The sequence below is a fragment of the Megascapheus bottae genome, chromosome 17 (genome assembly GCF_031878675.1).
Source record: "Megascapheus bottae isolate mThoBot1 chromosome 17, mThoBot2.hap1, whole genome shotgun sequence".
NCBI lineage: Eukaryota > Metazoa > Chordata > Mammalia > Rodentia > Geomyidae > Megascapheus > Megascapheus bottae.
In genome coordinates, this window is record NC_143525.1 from 28,174,719 (window position 1) to 28,193,420 (window position 18,702).

General features: G+C 48.7%; 1 protein-coding gene across 1 annotated transcript in view; it reads right to left on the reverse strand.

The window, feature by feature from the left end:
- Positions 1–2,011: 2,011 nt before the first annotated feature.
- The window catches only part of Nxn (nucleoredoxin), a 136,381-nt gene continuing 119,690 nt past the window's right edge, over positions 2,012–18,702 (reverse strand). The window contains exons 6-8 of the mRNA XM_090350490.1: positions 7,585–7,764; positions 5,934–6,058; positions 2,012–2,311 (exon numbers count right to left, since the gene is read on the reverse strand). Coding sequence (XP_090206616.1) covers positions 2,129–2,311; positions 5,934–6,058; positions 7,585–7,764 — 488 coding nt within the window. The 3' untranslated portion in view covers positions 2,012–2,128. The remainder of the gene's footprint in view (positions 2,312–5,933; positions 6,059–7,584; positions 7,765–18,702) is intronic.

Consider the following 18,702-nt stretch of genomic DNA (forward strand, 5'->3'; position numbering starts at 1 on the left):
TGCTTAGTAAATCTTCCTAGCGGATTGTAACCCACTTTGGGGAGCCAGTGGACAAGAGCAGCTAGTACTGAAGAGTCAGCCCTGGATAGACCACCAAAATGGAGCTAATTTCCCCATTACACTGACCTAAGCAAGCAACTCCTCATTGAATGTTCTACCTCCAAAGATAAGGAACTAAAACAGACTTCCTTTCTTTCAAGACAATCAAAATAGGAATTTGCACATCTTCCAAGGTGGGGCGGGGGACGGGGAACTTCAACCTTATGCCCCTACCCACGTTACCCCATAGGGGCATGGGCAGAGAAGCCCCTTCTAGGGTATGTTCAGGTGTGGGCACCCCCAGCTCTTGCCCCATTCACTGGGAGATGTATGTGCGATTTCTTGTGTTCCCCCTAGCAGCTTCTCAGGGTCCTGAACACTGAGCTCCCCTGAAACAAGAGGAAGCGCACAAATGTCCACAAAGCTGAGAATTCACCCTGCATCAAGCGCCAAGTGAAGCTAGGAGAACTGTAGTCTGAGCTCCGTGAAGGAATTCCTTAACAATTCAAACAAGTTCTTGGCTTCAGGAATTCAAGGTTTGGAACCCAGGGCCTTGTGCATACATGCCTAGATAAGTGCTCCACTACTTAGCTAGCTGACTTTGTCCCCAGCCCCAGTTCTTGGGATGGTTAAAACACAACTCTCAGGTTTTCCACACCCCCAGCACTGTCCACACCATAAGCAAGAATCAGGTAAAAAAGATTGCTGTTATCAAGGACAGGAAAAGCCAAGTGGATAACATCCAGAGATGCCTGCTTTATTTCTTTCTAGGTGACTGCCTTTCAGGCTGACAACATCAAATACTCTAATTACCAACTAAGTTTTCACCTCTGAGCTACAAATCAACAATCCAGTTCAGCAAGGGGCAACAGTGTCCACAGCTTATTGGAGGAGGTGATGTTTCCAAATAAATGGTTTGTGTTGGCAGAGCGCTGAATAGAGCTGAAGGCAAGGCCTGGGATTATTTTAAGTCCTAACCCCTGACAGAGACAGACTACACACCCTGGGAATCCTTAGGCCAACGCCCAACACCTTGAATCCTAAGGTGTTTCTCTTTGTGGTCAGTTTAGCTCAAATAAGAGGCTGAGCTCCCTGGAACTAACCCAGGGGACCCAACGACTCTAGTGCTTGCCATACCTCTGTCCTCTCATTCTAGCCCCAGCAACTAAGAACAGCACTCCTGTATCTAAGGAAAAGCTAGGCTTCTGGTAAGTCCTTGTCACTTTTTTTTCCTTTTCCTGTTTTGGGAAAAGGAAGAATGACAGCTGATGGAACGGGGAGGGGGACATTAATGGAGATTAGTGACCTCGGGCCCAGTGCTGGATGAGACGGGTCTGTGCAGGCAGAGCTGTGCTCCTCCAGGAGCTCAGGGACAAATTTCCTGATAGTGGGAGCTGCTTGTAGGAGAGGCAGAAACTTAGGAAATGAAGGAAGAAGGAAAGAGAAACTAACCCCATGACAGGAACCCAATAAAAGTAAGCAATTACTATATGAATCATTTTCTTAGCTACTTTTCTCCCCATAACACCGTACATGCTTCCTTTTAGATTGGGAGGAGGGTCCCCTGACCAAGAACTCACTAACAAGCTGCTGTACTTCCATCCAAACAAGAAAAACTGTTCCTTGCAAAAGGATGCTCTCAGGTGAGGCCTGCTGAGGCCCCGGCACTTCCTCCGCTCCGGGGCATCTGGAAGTGTCACTGAGCAGTTCCCTTCTGTGGCCTCAGTCTCTGGGTGTACATGCTGGCCCCAGAGTCAGAGCCATCGCCCCGACTGGCTGTCCTCGTCTGCCTATGATCTTTCACGGGGAGCTAGCGACTGGAGAGAGTGCGGCAGTCCCAGTTGTGGCGATCATGCCATCCCCACGAGTCCCAAGCAGTCTCCAGACAGGACAGGTGCTGCGGCTGCTGCTGTGAGGACTGGCACCCTCGGGTGCTGGCTGAGGAGTGAATGCAGAAACAAGGCACCACAGAGAGGTTGGACACGGGTTGTTTGATTAAGGATATGCTGGAAAAAATCCAAGGGTGGAGGAAAGGAAGGGGAGGAGGAGAAGACTGTCTTAAATAACATCTCCAGAGGCCAGAGTCTCACTAGATGGGCTCTGGTTTGAGTTTTTCTGCTAGGAAGTCATTCACAAAGGCCTCCACAACGTCAGGGGTGATCTCCTCCACATCCATCACGTACTTGGCCCGGGCTGACATGTCCAGAATGGTGAGCAAGGGAGCAGCTTCGGGCAGATTGGTGTAATCTCGAAGGGAGTCAGTCATGTCATCCTAAAAGCCACAAGGGAGAGAAAACCAGTAAGGTTTAAAAAGGAGAGACCCAGCCTGGCAGACAGCAGGGCAGAGGAACAGCACTAACAGCACGAAGGACAGAGAAGCTGTTGGTGTGGGGAGCTTGTTCCCCTGGAGGTGGAACAAGCAGGACAGGGTCCTATTTTTAAAAAACTTTTGGTGCTAGTCCTGGGTCTCGAACTCAGGGCCTGAGCACTGTCCTTGGGCTTTCTCAATGCCAGCACTCTATCCCTTGAGCCACAGCATCACTTCCGGCTTTTCTATGTATGTGGTACTGAGGAATCGAACCCAGAGCTTTGTATGTGCTAGGCAAGCACTCTACCAAATTCCCAGCTCCAGGACAGGGTCCATACAAGTCCCTGGGCAGCCCCATCCCCCTCAACAAAGCAAGCCATCTTTATTAGCATGAAAGTAACTTAAGCAGACCCTCTGCTTTTAAAACAGTGATATCAAGCTGAGCGCCACAGCTGTAATCCTACTCAGAAGGCTGACATCTGAGGATCATGGTTCAAAGCCAGCCTGGGCATGAGACTTATCGCTAGCCACCAAAAAAAAAAAAATAAGAAGTGGAGCTGTGGCATAAGTAATAGAGCTCTGGGGCTTGAACTTGGCCTGGGCGCTGTCCCTGAGCTCTTCAGCTCAAGGCTACCACCCTACCCCTTGAGCTATAGTGCCACTTCTGGTTTTCTAGTGGTTAATTGAAGAGTCTCTGGGTCTTTAGTGATCAGGCTGGTTTTGAACCTCAATTTTCAGATCTCAGCCTCCTGAGTAGCTAGGATTACAGGCATGAACAGCCATGCCCCGCTTGAGTAAAAATATTTAGGGACAGCACCCAGGCCCTGAGTTCAAGCCCCAGTTCAAGCACAAGTGTGTGCACACACACACTTACATATAGAATCCTTTGACTACTTTTTTTTGCCATCAACTCTATTATTTGCAGCTCTATTGTGGATTACAAGAATAATTTGGACACCTGGAATGTTTAAAACAGAAACAACTGGGCCTAGTGGTAGGTTGAGTGCTTGCCTAGCATGCACAAAGCCCTGGGTTCCATTCCTTGGTACCACATATATAGAAAAAGCTGGAAGTGGCACTGTGGCTCAAGTGGTAGAGTGCTAGCCTTAAGCAAAATGTGTCTAAGGACAGTCTCCAGGCCCTGAGTTCCAGCCCCAGGACTGGCCAAACAAACCCCAGAAACCACTAACTGCCTCCCACATCCCAGATCCATGGAAGACAAGGATGCATGAAATGTTTTACATCTGTTCCCTGCATTTGTCTGCAATGGAAGCTGGCACTTTCTCATGCATGCCTTCATATTAGAAACTACCTTATACACATATAGAAGCAAATACAAACCCAAGAAAGACAAAAAGCTTTTGTCAAAGAGTAATGATTTGAGGTTCCTTTTCATGTTACCTGACATTCACTTGATAACACAAATATTACTCATCTAGTTTAAATGCACAATATTTAAACCAAGTTAAAAACAAAAAACAAACAAACAAAAAAAACCCCTTCAGGCATCATGAAGAAAAAAAAACAAACAAAAGCCAGGTTATTCCTGGTTGTAAATGGAACTGAGCAGGATGCTAACAGCTCTGAGACAAAACAGTGACTTTTACAAAAACCTCGGAAGACTGTTGGTGATAGTCTCCCCGTGTCATACCACCCACCCCCTCCAGACACACACAGCATGCACTTCCCAGCATCGCTGGCTGTCAACATCTCCGGCACTCATTGCTTAACTCAAGCACTCCATGATATATAAGAAAGACACCTGAGCAAGTGCTGTACATGTTGCTCCTTCCAGGAGGCCTAGACCAAGCCAGACACTCCCCCTGCCTTTCCCCCTGGGCTCCACTGTACAGACTGCAGGAAGATGGCTCTAATGTCCATTAAGATGGCAGTTGGGGAACCTTCTGCTTGCCTGGGGACAGAAGGGATCCTTTACCTTGAGCTGGAGTCCTGGGCTCAGTCAATGCCATGTTCCAGCCCCTGTGTCTCTACCCACTTGGTCAGAGAACTGGATCGAGAAAGCCCCCAAGGCCCAGTGCAGTGGTGAAATGTACCTGAAGAACCGCAGGCAGGGACTGGAGCAGTGAAGCACAGAGGGGCCTGTCTAGCTTTCTGTCCCTTCCTCTTCTCTTCCCTCTATGCTCCCAGAGTCACAGTGGCCTGCCATCAGCCCCGCTCGCTCTTTGCTCCTGTGTGACCTAAGCCAGGCACTTCTCCGAGCCCAGGTCCATCCTTTGTCGACAGCTCCTAGCACGTGGGGACGCTGCGGAGGTGAGCCATGGGCCAGCACGCTTAGCTCTGCCAGGGAGGGCCCCTCACTTTGCTCGCAGTGAAGCAGGACAATGAGAAGTGAGATACAAAGGAGAAGAGCAGGTGAAGCACTTGGCTGAGTGCCTGGGATACAGAAAACCTGCAAATGCTTCTTTTCAGCCAGGCTTCCAACGCCCCGCCCTACCCTGAGCTCAGCCTTTCTGTTCTGTACCCATCTTTTCTTCAGCACCATTCTCCAAGGGTTAGAGTTTAATAAATGCAGAACAGCCTCACTACACTTTGTGTAGCAGCGGCTGGTGAGCCCCAGACAGGGCCTGTGAACCCTTTGTTCCCCTCTACCCCAGGGCTGGGCAGGGTCGCTGGGGCTGTCTCCAAGGGGCCCAGTAGGGTCTCCAAGGGCGGCTATTCAGGAGGTGATGAATGGGTGGCTCAGGGTGTCTGGCCCCTGCCCATATTTCAGCACCTCTCCTGGGCTTTAAACAGCATGCAAGGAGCACAGGTCCCACCAACTAACTAGAGGCACAGGGCAAAGGGCCAAGGGCAGGGATGGCCTCCGTATTCATCACTGCCGACAAGCATGCACAGGAGGGTCTTTCACAGAGGAGTGAGAAGAGCGCCTGCGCCACTGAACATGGCCATCTTGCAGAATGCAGGTGCCTGCACGACACAGGTTATCATGCCTCAGGGTGCCCAGGGGCCTAAGCAGGGATCCCCACTTCTGGCCCTGCCTTTTTTCACTCTGGGAGCTATCTCCTGCTTGGTCTAGCTTGGGAAGGGGTGTGTGTGTGTGTGTGTGTGTGAGAGAGAGAGAGAGAGAGAGAGAGAGAGAGAGAGAGAGAGAGAGAGAGAGAGAGAGAGTCCGAGATCTTATATGTAAGAGATTGAGAATGGCTGCAATCTCCATCTTCATCCACATTCCTGGATGAATGCAGGCCCCGGTGATGACTCAAACCAGGACCCTTGTAACAGCCAAGCCTTCTTTTCAGGCTGGTGCAGGGGGACTAGCCAGCTCTGTACTCTGCATAGAGTTCTAACCAATCCCATGTGAGCTTATAAGGGTGGACTGGGGATGTCCATGGCTGCAACTGGGGTAGGCGACAGCCCTGGGAGGCCTTCCTCCTGTTCCACTGCTGCCGAGTGAGAAGGAAGAGAAGAGGAAGTAGCGGGGGGAGGAGATGGTTTTCCATGGCTGAACGACACACCTTTCCTTCCTCAGTTGTCTGTAGCTCAATCAACTCAGACCCAGAGGTCCCTTCAAACCTCCTGCGGCCCAGTACTACTGACCTGCCGGGCCAAATCCTTCCTCCACACTCACCTCCCCAGCCACAAAGAACAAAAGGGGGGCCTCTTCCTCTTTGGCTTTGTACTTGGCGATGATTTTCTCAGCTATTGGCTGAATCAGCTGCTTGGCTGCCTCAGACTCGCCATCATCCTCAGAATCTGTGATGGAAGAGAAAAGAAACGGAGCTGTGAAAGGTGGGACCCGACCTACCCAACTAATCCTGAGCTGCTGCTGAAATGGCTGTCTGAGCAGCACCAGAAAGGAAGGAACTTCCTCAGGCACGGTGTCTTCCTGCGTGAGCTAGCAGTGAAGCACGCGGGCCTGGCTGGCATGCTCACCCGCTGAGTAGCCCAATGTGTCCCCAGCAGACAGCCTTTACCAGTGCAATCTCACAAGTCCATCCGGGACACTGAGGTCCCTGGCAGCTTTTCTGTCCATCACAGAATAAGAAGTCATGACCTGGGTTCTCTGGTTTCCAGTGGGAGTGGCAGAAGTACTGGCAGAGAAGGAAGGTGAGGACTGGTTTGGTCAGTAATAATGGTGATGATGGGAGAACCACAGATGTTCAAATGCCACCTTCCCAGAAGGCAGCCAAACCACGTGGGTCGGGGAAGGTGGACTGCAGAGAACATAGACCTGGCTCAGTCTCCCCAGACAGAAGCGGCCACTCCCAGGTACCAGGCTCACACTGCTGAGACCTGTGGCCTAGACCTGCACCCAAGGAACAAAAGCAAGGGAGGGGAGAGCAGACTCCAAGAGGCCTGTGGTATACACAGACAGTGGGACATACTCCAGAATCTTCAGGGCATTGGTGGCTCATGTCTGTAATCCTAGTTACACTGGAGAGAGATCAGAGGATAAGCCAAGCTCACTAGGCTCCATCTCCAAAATAGCCAGTAAAACTAGGCTGAAGACATGGTCAGGTGGTAAAGTGCCAGTAGTGAATAGAAAAGCCAAGCAAGAGCACAAAGCCCTGAGTTAAAGCCATGGCATTAACATAGTGGTGGGGGGAATTCCCTTGAGCCGGTGTATTGGCAACCCTGCCTAGAGCCTAGGGATCTTCCAAATCAGACCTCAGAGAATGGGCTGGTAAGCTGCACTTAGCCCTCTCTGAAGCTGGCATGGTGAGTCTTATTCATGATCTGAGTACAGCCATTCAGCTGGAGGGGAGAAGTCCCAGGGCAAAGGGCACGGTGGCGCTTGGCCAGGCCGTGGGCTGCAGACTCTAGGCTGAGCATATCCACCCAACTTGGCCACTGAGGATGGAACAGCCAGGCATGTGGCCTAAGCCAGCACGGCAGCCCCTGAGGCAGTTTGGGTGAGCATAGGGAAGGGGAGCACTGGGCAGAGGGGTCCGGCATGCAGCCGCTGCAGGGTGAGCAGGCCCACTCCTTTTCAACAATGGCTCGGACCGTGGGGGCTGGGAGCATCCTCCAGCCCTGACCTATTCTGCCCAGCTGGCAGTCAGGAGCAGCAAGGAAGGAAAGCAGGGCAGAGCAGCGCCCAGACCACCTCCCACAGGGGGAGATCCATGAATAAATCATTGGGGTCAAACACAAGGCTGCAGAGGAGACAAAGGCCCAGGCTCAGCTTTGTGCATGGCTGAGGGAGGCTGCAGGGATGGGCCTGGCGGTGGGGTCCACCCTGCTGTCCCCTTCAGGGGGCTCCCTGTTGGGCTCCATACCTACAAAAAGGACGAGGCAGGGGCCCTCGTTGAGCTGCACGGCGTTGGAGTCGGAGAGCTCTAGCACGGGCTTGGGGTGCCACGGGAACTCCCTGCAGTCCTCATCGTTGAGCACCTCCACCCGCCCCTGCCGCGTGATCACCTCCCCCTGCGGGTCCAGCACGATGAGCGTGGGGATGCCTGCAAGACAGACAGACAGACAGACAGACAGAGAGACAGAGTGAGTTTGCTTGGCCGCTGACCTGGTTAGGTGAGAGGCTAGAAGGGACACAGCCTGAAAGTCCCAGGCTGGCTCCACGCTGAGCCACAGATGGAAGAGCAGGTGGACCTGTGTGGCTCGAGTGGTGAGCTGTGAAAGTGCTGTGGTAGTGTCCTGAGGCGCAGTGTGAGCTGCTCTGGTAGTGTCCTGAGGTGCTGTGATTTGTGCCCATACCTGCTCAGTGGTAGAGGGCTTGCTTAGCAGGCACAGAGCCCTAAGCTCCATCCCTCCCGCTCCCCCACCCAGGGTGCTGTAACCCACACATGTTCCCACAGGGTACTTGCTGCCTCACCAGCAACAGATTCTAGATGGACCTCACAGAGACACAAGAGCACCGTCAAGAGCAAGACAGCCCGGGGCAGGGCCAGTGGGAGGGCAGGGGAGGAGGCCAGCTGGCTGCCAGAGAGCAGTGGGCAAGCCCTGTGCTGTTGCTGTCCACTGTCTGACCACACTGCCTAGAGAGACCCCCCCCCCCCACACACGGAACAAGTCCTCAGAAGGAGCAGTAGACAGGGGTCCAAGAAATATAACACAAAGCTTGCCTACAAACCATATGCGCCTCCAATGAGCAACCTGACAAGAACTCCACCTTGGGTTCAGGTGCATCTGAGTTTGCCAGCTCCGCATCCCATTCCCTGTTGCTCCTCCTCCTGCCAGGGCTGCCCTCTAGGGAGCAGAGTCAGCCTGAGCCCAGCCCTTTGGCAGCCGGGGCCCCACTTTCCCTAGCCCTCTTAGAACTATCCAGGTACCTCTCCTCTAGGACACACCAGAGCCTGAATTTTATATGAAAGCCAAGGCAATTTAATATTTATAGGTTCCAAAGCATTCGATCAGTAATTTGCTCCACTGACATTTTACTTCTCCATGGGGGGGACACCAAGCTACCAGAAATATGGCCCTGGAGCTTTGTGACCTGCCGAGGCAGCCAGCCCAGCAGGCATGTGGTGGTGGGCCTGTCTTCAAAAGGAATAAGCGAATCCATTATGTTCACAGCTATTAGAGGAAGTGGCTGGACGTGTGAGGAACAGGTTGAGGGAAATGGGCTCCTGAGGGCTGCCATTCCCGCCACATCACACACACACTGCCTGCACACCTGGGGGCTTTAAAGATGTGGGTGGCAATGAACAAGTCACCTGAGGACTTCTGTGTGGGAACACGTGCAGCCTGAGTCTAAGTCTGTGGGGATTAGGATAGTAAAGCAAGTACACCCAGCCCTCGGCTCGCTGCCCAGGGCTCTCCAGGGGATCCCGCGGAGGAACATTTCCTCTTGGCCTAGGTGGTTATTTCCTCCCGAAAGCAATGCAAAAGTAACGAAAAGTAATGTCCCTTCCTGTTTCTGGTGCGTTTTTTTTTTTTTTTGGTTTTTTTTTTTTGCCAGTCCTGGGGCTTGAACTCAGGGCCTGGGCACTGTCCTTGGGCTTTCTCGAGGCTAGCACTCTACTATTTGGGGCATGGCACTACTTCCAGCTTTTTCTGTGTATGTGATACCAAGGAATTGAACCCAGGATTTCTTGCATGCTAGGCAATCACTCTACCACTAGGCCATACTCCTGACCCCCCCCTTTTTGGTGCTTTGAGCACCAAAACCTGTGTCTAAGGATCTAAGGCAATCCTGCCTCAAGGGCAGTGTAAGTCAGGCATGTGAGACCAGAACCAACTCCATAAAAGCCCCCAGAGAAGTCCTGGTGCTTGGCATGTGGAAGTGGCCAGCCAGGAGTCAATGCTCACTGCTCTTAGCCACCGCCCATCCCCCTCTCCACCCCATCCTTCAGCTGACCTTGAGTTAGGGCTCTTTCCTCTGTAGGGTATCTACATAGGCATCACTCAAATGCCACCTCACCCCTCACCCCAGCTGTCTGAACAGGTGGCAGTAGGAAGCATCATTATCTTAGCCTTAGGATGAATTGCCTAGCCAGCTGGGGGTCACACAAGCTGTGCACCTAGGCCTGTCTGCTGAGGATCCTCCTAAGGGCACCTGGTTGGGGGAGTCTCTCAAAGGATTGAGCCCCACCTATTATCCCAGATGCATACAGATGCCCAGCAGGTATGTGATGTGTAGGCAGGGCAATCCACCTAAGCCTGGCAGTAAACATTCTATTGTGGGCCCAATGGGAAAGCCCACCCCTTTTCTAGACCTAATGGCTTTTTCACTAACCTCTGCCTTCTGGCTAGGACCCCACATAAGCCCCACCCCAAATCTAGCCCCTCCCACAACCTCAGGTCCCATGGGAATGTTGCTGCCCCTGGCCTGTTATGTCTCAATAAACAGTCTTCACAGGTGGAGAATCGAGTCTGGCCTGTTTCCTTCTTTTTTTTTTTCATATATTTTTTATTGTAATTAATAGAAGGGTTACATGATATTTGCCAGATAGATGGTGCATTAATTCCCATACATTGATACCCTTTCACATGTCTTGGTCCCCATTTCCTTCTTTTCTCCTCCACTTTCCTAACATCTCTAAAACCAAGGAGGGTCCCAGTAGCAACAGCTCTGTTGGCCCCACCCCCGCATTTTCCCCAAGGCAACAAGGAAGGAGGCCGAGCAAGCCATCACCTCTTTCCTCTCCTGCCCAGTCATGCAGCCCCTGAAGCAGCTTCTTCACAGTGGAGATGGATTGCTTTTAAGCAAAGCCTCAGGAGGAATCTTAAAGGGAGCCACAAATTTGAAGTCAATGCCAGTATACAAAATATCCTCCTCACCTGTGAAGGGCTTCAACAGGGAATGCAAGGGACTGACTCCAGCTGAGCTAGCCAGCACCCCTGTACTGCCTGGCGGGGGGAGGGGGGAATGGAAAAATGCTCATCACTGGATTTATGGGCTCCCAGCTTGGGCAGATGGGGTGGGGGCGGGGCAGAGGAGACAGATGGGATTCTAAGGAAGATCCAGGCAGGTCTCTTAGCTTCTGTGGGCCCAATTCCTAGGTTCTCAATGGGATGATTTGAACTCAGGGTCCTGCTTTTTTGTGGCTAGCACTCTACCACTTGAGCCATACCTTCAGCCTCATATATCTACATCTATATAGATAGATAGATATACATGTATATTGCTCATCATTCTGGTTATGGAGTCTTTTAGAATTTCCTGCCTGGGCTAGCTTCAAATCTGTCCTCTAGATCTCAGTCTTCGGAGTAGCTAGGATTTGATAGGCACGAGCCACCAAACCCTGCCCCAGATGGTTTAACAGAGTACTTGGTATACAGTACATGCTCCATAAATATTAGCTATTATTATAAATCCATTTTTTCTGGCTGTACTGGGGTTTGAACTTAGGGCCTCATACTTGCTAGGCAGGTGTCCTATCACTGAGCCAGGCCTCTAACCCTATTTTTGCACTGTTTACTTTTGCAATTGGGTCTTGCTTGCTTCCTCGCAGGAACATGCCTGGTCCATGATTCACTATTTTATGTTTCCTGAGAGGGCAGGTTCCTACTACTGTCTGTAGCAATTAATTGAGAGAGGGGTCTTGGGAACTTTTCTGCCTGTGCTGTCCTTGAATCACTGGTCTCCTGATTTCAGCCTCTCAAGTAGACAGGATTATAGGTGGGAGACACAGTGCCTGGATATTTTTTTTAAGTCATCTGTAGAGCAAGGTGCCAGTGGCTCACACCAGTAATCCTAGCTACTCAGAAGCCTAACATCTGAGGATCGTGGTTCAAAGCCAGCCCGGGCAGGAAAGTCTACCAGCTTCGCCTAGGCTCTCCTCTGAGATCCTCCTGTCTCTGCTTCCTGAGTAGCGGGGGTTTCAGATGTGCACGCACCACAGCAGCACTGGGCTGGTGTCACATGTTCTGGGACATCGTCTAGTTTAGTGTGGTTGTTTCGCTAATGCTAGGAAAATATTTTTGTAGGGATGTGAGGTGGAGGTGAGGTGGCTGCAGCAAAGAAGCTGAAGTTGTTCGGGATCTCAGGGAGAAGAGGAAAGATCCAGGTGGAGTGGTAACCAGATTTTTCTGTATTTCTCAAAGATTGCTGGGAGCTGGAAGGAAAAATGCAGGAAAAGTAGAACCTGTAATAAGAAGTGCAGGACAGGGCCGGGAGTTTGGCGTAGGGGTAGAGTGCTTGCCTAGCACGCACGAAGACCCGGGTTCGATTCCTCGGTACCATATACTTAGAAAAAGCCGGAAGTGGAGCGAAGGCTCAAGTGGTAGAGCTCTAGCTTTGAGAAAAATCCAAGGACAGTGCTCAGGCCCTGAGCTCAAGCTCAGGACTGGCAAAAAAAAAAAAAAAAAAAAGAAGTGCAGGACAGAATATTGTGTGATCATGAAAATGATAATGAAAAACTATGGCCACATGCAAAGGGGCTTCAGTACACTTTTTTTTTTTTTTTTTTTTTTTTTTGCCAGTCCTGGGGCTTGAACTCAGGGCCTGAGCACTGTCCTTGGGTTTTCTCAAGGCTAGAGCTCTACCACTTGAGCCATAGCACCACTTCCAGCTTTTTTCTATGTATGTGGTACCGAGGTACTGAACTCACGTCTTCGTGCATGCTAGGCAAGCACTCTAACACTAGGCCAAACCTGCCTCCCTCACACTTTTTTTTGTCTTTTAACTCAGCAGGGTGTAGAACATTATTAAGGAAATGGTGAAAGTGCAATGCAATACACACATTACAACTGTGTGAGCATGTGTGCATGTGGACAGAAACAAAAGGAACTCAGAGAGTGGAAGCAGTGGTACAGGTAAGGCAAGGAATGTTGATAAGGCAAAATACAAATATATTTGATTTTTTTTTTTTTTTTTTTTTGGTCATAGGGCTCGGACTCGGGGCCTGGGTGCTGTCCCTGAGCTCTTCAACTCAAACCTACACCTTGAGCCAAGCGCCACTTCGATTTTCTATTGTTTTTATTTGGTGATAAGAGTCTCCTGATCTTTAGTGCCAGGGCTGGCTTTGAACCACCATCCTTAGATCTCAGCCTCCTGAGTAGCTAGGATTACAGGTGTGAGCCACCTCATCCGGCTTGGATTTCTTTTTTTTTTTTTTTCTTTTTTTTTTTTTCAAATCTGGAACTTGAATTCAGGGCTTCAACTTAGTGGACAAGCACTTATCACTTAAGCCCCACTCCCAGCCATGTTCACTTCTGTTATTTTTCAGATAGAGTCTTGTATTTTCGTCCAGGCCAACCTGCTCCTTTTATTTCAACCCATTTCAACTATAGGCCATGAAGTTACTTCAAGTCCTCCTGCACACCTGGATGACAGATGTGGACCACTATGCTCAGCCAGATGTTCCTAAGTATTGTCCTACACATGGATTAACATAAAATGCAGAAGTGCAGAGCAGTAGATCTGGAGTACAGATGACAAATAACCAAAAACAAAGCCAGGCTTCAGCCATTCATCAGTTTCCTCCTCCCCCTCTTCCTCTTCTACCTTCTGTCTGGTTTGGGTGGTAAAACTCAAGAGAAGTTAGAAGGATAGGTCTGACCTCTGAGCCAGCCAGCAAACCTAAAGCTGCTCAGGGAGGTGCCTGTGCCACATTCTTATAAATTCAAAAACAATCACTGTCTATCATCAGTGAAACAGTGAAGGCAGCTGGTAGTCATATAATGAAACATTTTCCACCTCTGAGAAGAAATGAGGTAGAAATAAATGTCAACAGGGATAAACCTAAAAAACATAACCGTGAAAAAAACAAGTTGCAAAATGGTATTCATTACAGTGTGATAGCATTTTAAGAATGCTTCTAAAAGACACCCTGAACAAAACTATATATTATTCAGATTCATATACATGCAGGGAAATGTGGAAACAGGTTATGAAGTTACATATTAAATGTATGGTAGTGTCCCCAGGGAAAAGGAACGAGGAAGGCAGGTGAGGAAATGGCTCTCATCTCTGTCTGCCATGCTGCCATACACTTACGTTTCTTTGTTTATTTTGTGTGTGGGCGGTATTGGTTCTGGGGGTTGAACATAAGACCTACTACCCATTTGATAATATATATATATATATATATATATAGTATGGGTGTGGGTATGGGTGTGGGGACTGGGGCTTGAATTCAGGTATCAGGTATCAGCTAAGGGTAGCTTTTTCATTCAAGACTACCACTCTTCACTTTTGCTTCTTGGTGGAGTCTCACAGACTTTCCTTCCTGGGCTGGCTTTGAACCATGATCCTCAGATCTAGGCCTTCTAACTTGCTAGGATTACAGGTGTGAACCACCAGCACCTAGCTATTTATGTTTTAAATATTTGAGCAAAAATGTAAATTCTAGGCGGGAAGTTGCAAGAATGTTCATTTTATTATTTTACTCCTTCTTGTTTTTTTCTTTCACATTTTCACAAACACACACGCAAAATAAAACCCCAAGGTTGCTCAATAGATTCTGAGGCTGCCCAAGCCTGTCCTCGACGCCCGGCAGGGCCAGCCCCACCCAGCCCATGCCATGACTACAAATGCTGAGACTTGGTCACAGAAACAGCCAGAATCCCGTCACTGCTCTGTACTGATGGAAAATTGTAAGCTCCAGATGTGTCATTTTCACAGATTTTCTACTGATTCTGCATCATATCCATTTTTTCAAAGAGTCAAGGAAGAGGGCAAAGAAAGGAAGAGAAGAACGGGAAAAGGGAAGGGAACAGGAAAGAGCGGAAGGAGAAGGACGAAACAGGAAACAGAGCAGATGCTGGCAGTAAAGCCCCTGGTGGCCTCCCAGCCATCAGGCTAAAGCCTCTGCCTCCCAAAGACTAGGGCACGGGAAAAGAGAACAAAACCTCCAGGGGCTCCTACCTCAAGAGAAGGGGCTCTAAGGCCTCCCTGCAAAGAACAGCCAAGATGGCTTAGACAACTGCTGATGGGATTATTTTGCAAAGTGTGTCTAAGTGGTCTCCTTAGAAAGGCATTTTTAACCAGCTTATAGGGCTGTAAATTCCCCAGCGTGCACACAACACTGGGAGGAGAAAGGCTATGCCTGGGGTAAGCCAACTTCACCCCAGGGGTGTGGGGGGTGTAAGGGGATGGATGGAAGTCAAATGTCAGGACCTGGGGGTGTGTTGCCCCCCTCCCACTCCTCTGTGAGAACTGCTCTTTCAGTCCCCCGGCCTAAGGCGAACTCATCCCCCAAGCCTGCAGCAGCTGCTGCCACTCTGTAAAAAAAAAAAAAGAAAAGAAAAAGTGACTGAGGGGCGCAGTCAAAAGGGCCTCAACATGCTGTCAGCATTTGGGAAGCCATGTTGTGAAGTGAGACTCCAATCCAAGGACACTCTAAGCCCTGCTCCCAGCAGGCTCAGAAGAGGGCAGGCTCCCTTCGCATTATGTATTTTCACCCAAGTCTGCTAGAATACAACAGGAAGCAATGAGTAAGTGTCAGGTCAAAGCCGTCCACGCTGGGAGGTACAAACAGGCCGAGTGGAGGCATCTAAGCTTGGGTGCGGGCTACAGAGCGCCCTGGTACTGCTCTACAAAACAACTTCATCAAAATGGATGCTAGAGGCAAAAGTGGAGGCAGAGCCCAATGCATGCAGTCACGTGGCCAGAAGACTCAGGCCTATAAGGATCTGCTGAAGACCACACACTCACTCAGACTCTGTGTGTGTGTGTGTGTGTGTGTGTGTGTGTGTGTGTGTGTGTGTGTGTGTGTGTGTGTGTGCGCGCGCGCGCGTGTGCATACATGTCAATTGAATGTGTCTGGAAATTTTTTTTCTTTTTCTTTGTGTAGTACTGGGGCTTGAACTCTGGACTTGGGCATTGTCTGGAGCTTTTGTGCTCAAAGCTAGTGGTTTACCATTTGGGTCACAGTTCCATTTCTGGCTCTTAATCGTCAACTGGAAAGAAGAGCCTGTGTTGGCTTTGAACCGAAGTCCTCAGATCTCAGCCTCCAGAGTAGCTAGGATTATAGGTGTGAGTCCCCAATGCTCAAATGTCCTTAGTTTTTGTTTTTGCTCAAGTTTGGCTGGCACACTACCAGAAGTGGGCTGCAGCTCCACTTCTAGATCTTTGGTGATTAATCGGAGTCTCATGAACTTTCTTGCCAGGCTGGCTTTGAACTGTGATCATCAGATCTCAGCCTCTGGAGTAGCTGGGATTACAGGTGTAAGCCACCAGTATCTGGCTAACTGAATTTTTTTTTTGGCCAATCCTGGCACTTGAACTCAGGCCAAGACACTGTCATTTAGCTTTCTCAAGGCTAGAGCTCTACCACTTGAGCCACAGCACCATTTTTGGCTTTTTCTCTGTATGTGGTACCAAGGAATCAAACCCAGGTCTTTGTGCGTGCTAAGCAAGCACTCTACCACTAGGCCACACTCCCGGCCCCTCCCTCTCTTTCTTTTACTTTTTTTTTTTGCCAGTCCTGTGGCTTGAGCTCAGGGCCTGAGCATTGTCCTTGGGCTTTCTCAAGGCTAGCACTCTACCACTTGAGCCACAGCACCACTTCTGGTTTTTTTCTATATATGAGGAGTGCTGAAGAATCGAACCCTGGTCTTCGTGCATGCTAGGCAAGCACTCTTACCACTAGGCCAAACACCCAGCCCCTCTCTCTTTTAATCATCGAATCACAGAAAAGCTCAGAAATATTCAGAATATTCAATACTTATTTTATAATGCTATGAAGAATATGAAAGAATTTACAGTCCCTTCAGTTCAAAGGTAGTTTGAGCTAGACTATAGACAGGCAATGATCTGCAGAGGCAAGAAAATGCAAGATCTAACAAAGGAAGGGTGCAGCCTGGGGCAGAGCTTCTAGCTTCCAAGATCCCACAAAGTGCAGAAATGATAGCACTTGAAGCAGGGGTAGATGGGAGTGAGAAGGTTCTGAAGGTGACAAGATACATTTCATGTAAAGACAAGGACACAGCACAACTAGCCCCCCCCAACCTGGATGTGTGGAGAAGATACTTCCAAAATGGTGCCATTATACTCTTAAAAAGCAGGCATCTTTCAAACCAGGGAAGATCCAGAATTTCATTTAGAAATAGAAATCACACGCATGGCATTCATGTTTTGGAGGCATCCAGAAATACATGCCCACTTGGAGTATCTGACTTCAAGATCTGGCCTGAGAGGGTGGCACTGCCTCTTCCATGTTTCCCATGTAGCTCAGTGCAAAGACCAGCGGTCAGTTCTATCATATGATAGAATCCTTGCATTTAAATAATCTTTTATACTGCTATCTCTACTCCTCAAAAAAAAAAAGTTCAGGAAGCTTAAAAAATGCATGATATAATCCAATAAAAATAGATGAAAACATTGCCCTTAGGGGAAAGCAGAAGGAAAGGAACAAAGCTAGGGTCAAGGTCATGCACAGAAATGGTAAGCTTTGTAAAATTGCTAAAGGTGCTTGCAAATTCAGATGACTTTTCTAGGGGCTAAAAGCAAAGAACTGTGGCCTACAATGAAATTCAAAGTATACAAAAGATTTAAAAAAAAAAATCAACCCAGTGCTGGGTATAACTCAGTGTGGAGCACGTGCTTGGCATGCATGAAGCCCTGGATCTGATCCTTAGCACCAAAAATAAAGTATAAACATTAAAAAAAAAATAGGCCACAGTTATTTAGGAGGCAGAGGTCATCAGGCATAGCAGTTCTAAGGCCAACTCAGACAGTAAGTTAGCAATATGCCATCTCAATAAACAAGTTGAGCATTGGTAGCATATGCCTGTGGTCCCAGATACTAGAGAGGCAGAGTTAGGAGGATCAATGTCCAAGCTGGCTCCAGGCAAAAACAAGAGGCCCTATCTGAAAAGGAAAAAAAAAAAAAAAGTAGAGCAAAAAAGAGCTGGCTCAAGTGGTATAGTGCCTGTCTAGAAAGCAGGAGGCCCTGAGTTCAAATCCTGTACCATCCAAATTTGATTTTCAGTACTGTTCCCCCACCCCAAAAGTAAGTAAACAAAATACCTGCTCAAGAGAAGCTTGCATTTTACTGGATACTGTAGGTTAATTTACCAATGACAATTTTCTTTAAATGGAATTTCTAAATTAAGGATTTTGAAGATTTTTACGGCTGCTGAGGTATATTTGCCAAATTTCTCTTAACAGTTGTTCTGATTCACACTCTTAATGGAAATGAGATGATCATTTTAAGCAAATACAACAGATACAAATTCAGTAATTTCATCTGAAATCATGAAATTATTTATGCTGAGTATTTTTCATAGCCATACTGGTAATATGTATTGGATAGATTGCCTTCATATATTTATATAAATTAGGTCTCTTTCTAAAATCCTATCTGGAAAAAAAGCTCTTTCTTAAAGGACACTGATTCTTCACCATACATCTTACTACTATTATTGGTTGCTTTGTTTATACTTTTTGCTACCCAAAGGTATGAAATCAGATTTTTCCTTTTTTTTTCCCTCCCTCTGAGATAGTCAACAAATATCTATAATGTTCTTTCTTTGTGCCCCATGTTGAAATGTTCCAACTTAAAGCAAGCTTAAGTAATTTGCTCAAGGCCACGTAGCAGGGCAGGGCCAACGCTGGGATGCCCACATTAGGGTGGTGGCATCAGTGAGTGTAGAAAGAAATGAGAAAAAACAACATCCCAGGCAAAGATCCGGGAGGATCAAGCCTGACAGAGGTAGGACACTGGACACGCTGCACAACCTTGTTCTGCACCTCTGAGACACCTCTTCAGTGTTCCAAGGCTCAACTGCACTAGAGTCTGTCTATGTACATTCTGCACACGCCACTCACATGGGGAAGAGTCTACCCCACCATGGCCCAGGAGCCTGTTAGGAGAGTCAGAAGAGGTCACCCATGAAAGACCTTACCTTGTTGGTGTGTATGATTTTTGGGAGAAAAAAAAAAAAAAAAAAAAGCCAGGCTGTCATAGTACTGCTATACAGAGAAGGTAAAAATCCAAGGTCATTAGATGAGGCAGGACACAGCTGCCCCTAACTATGGCATCCAAGGGCAG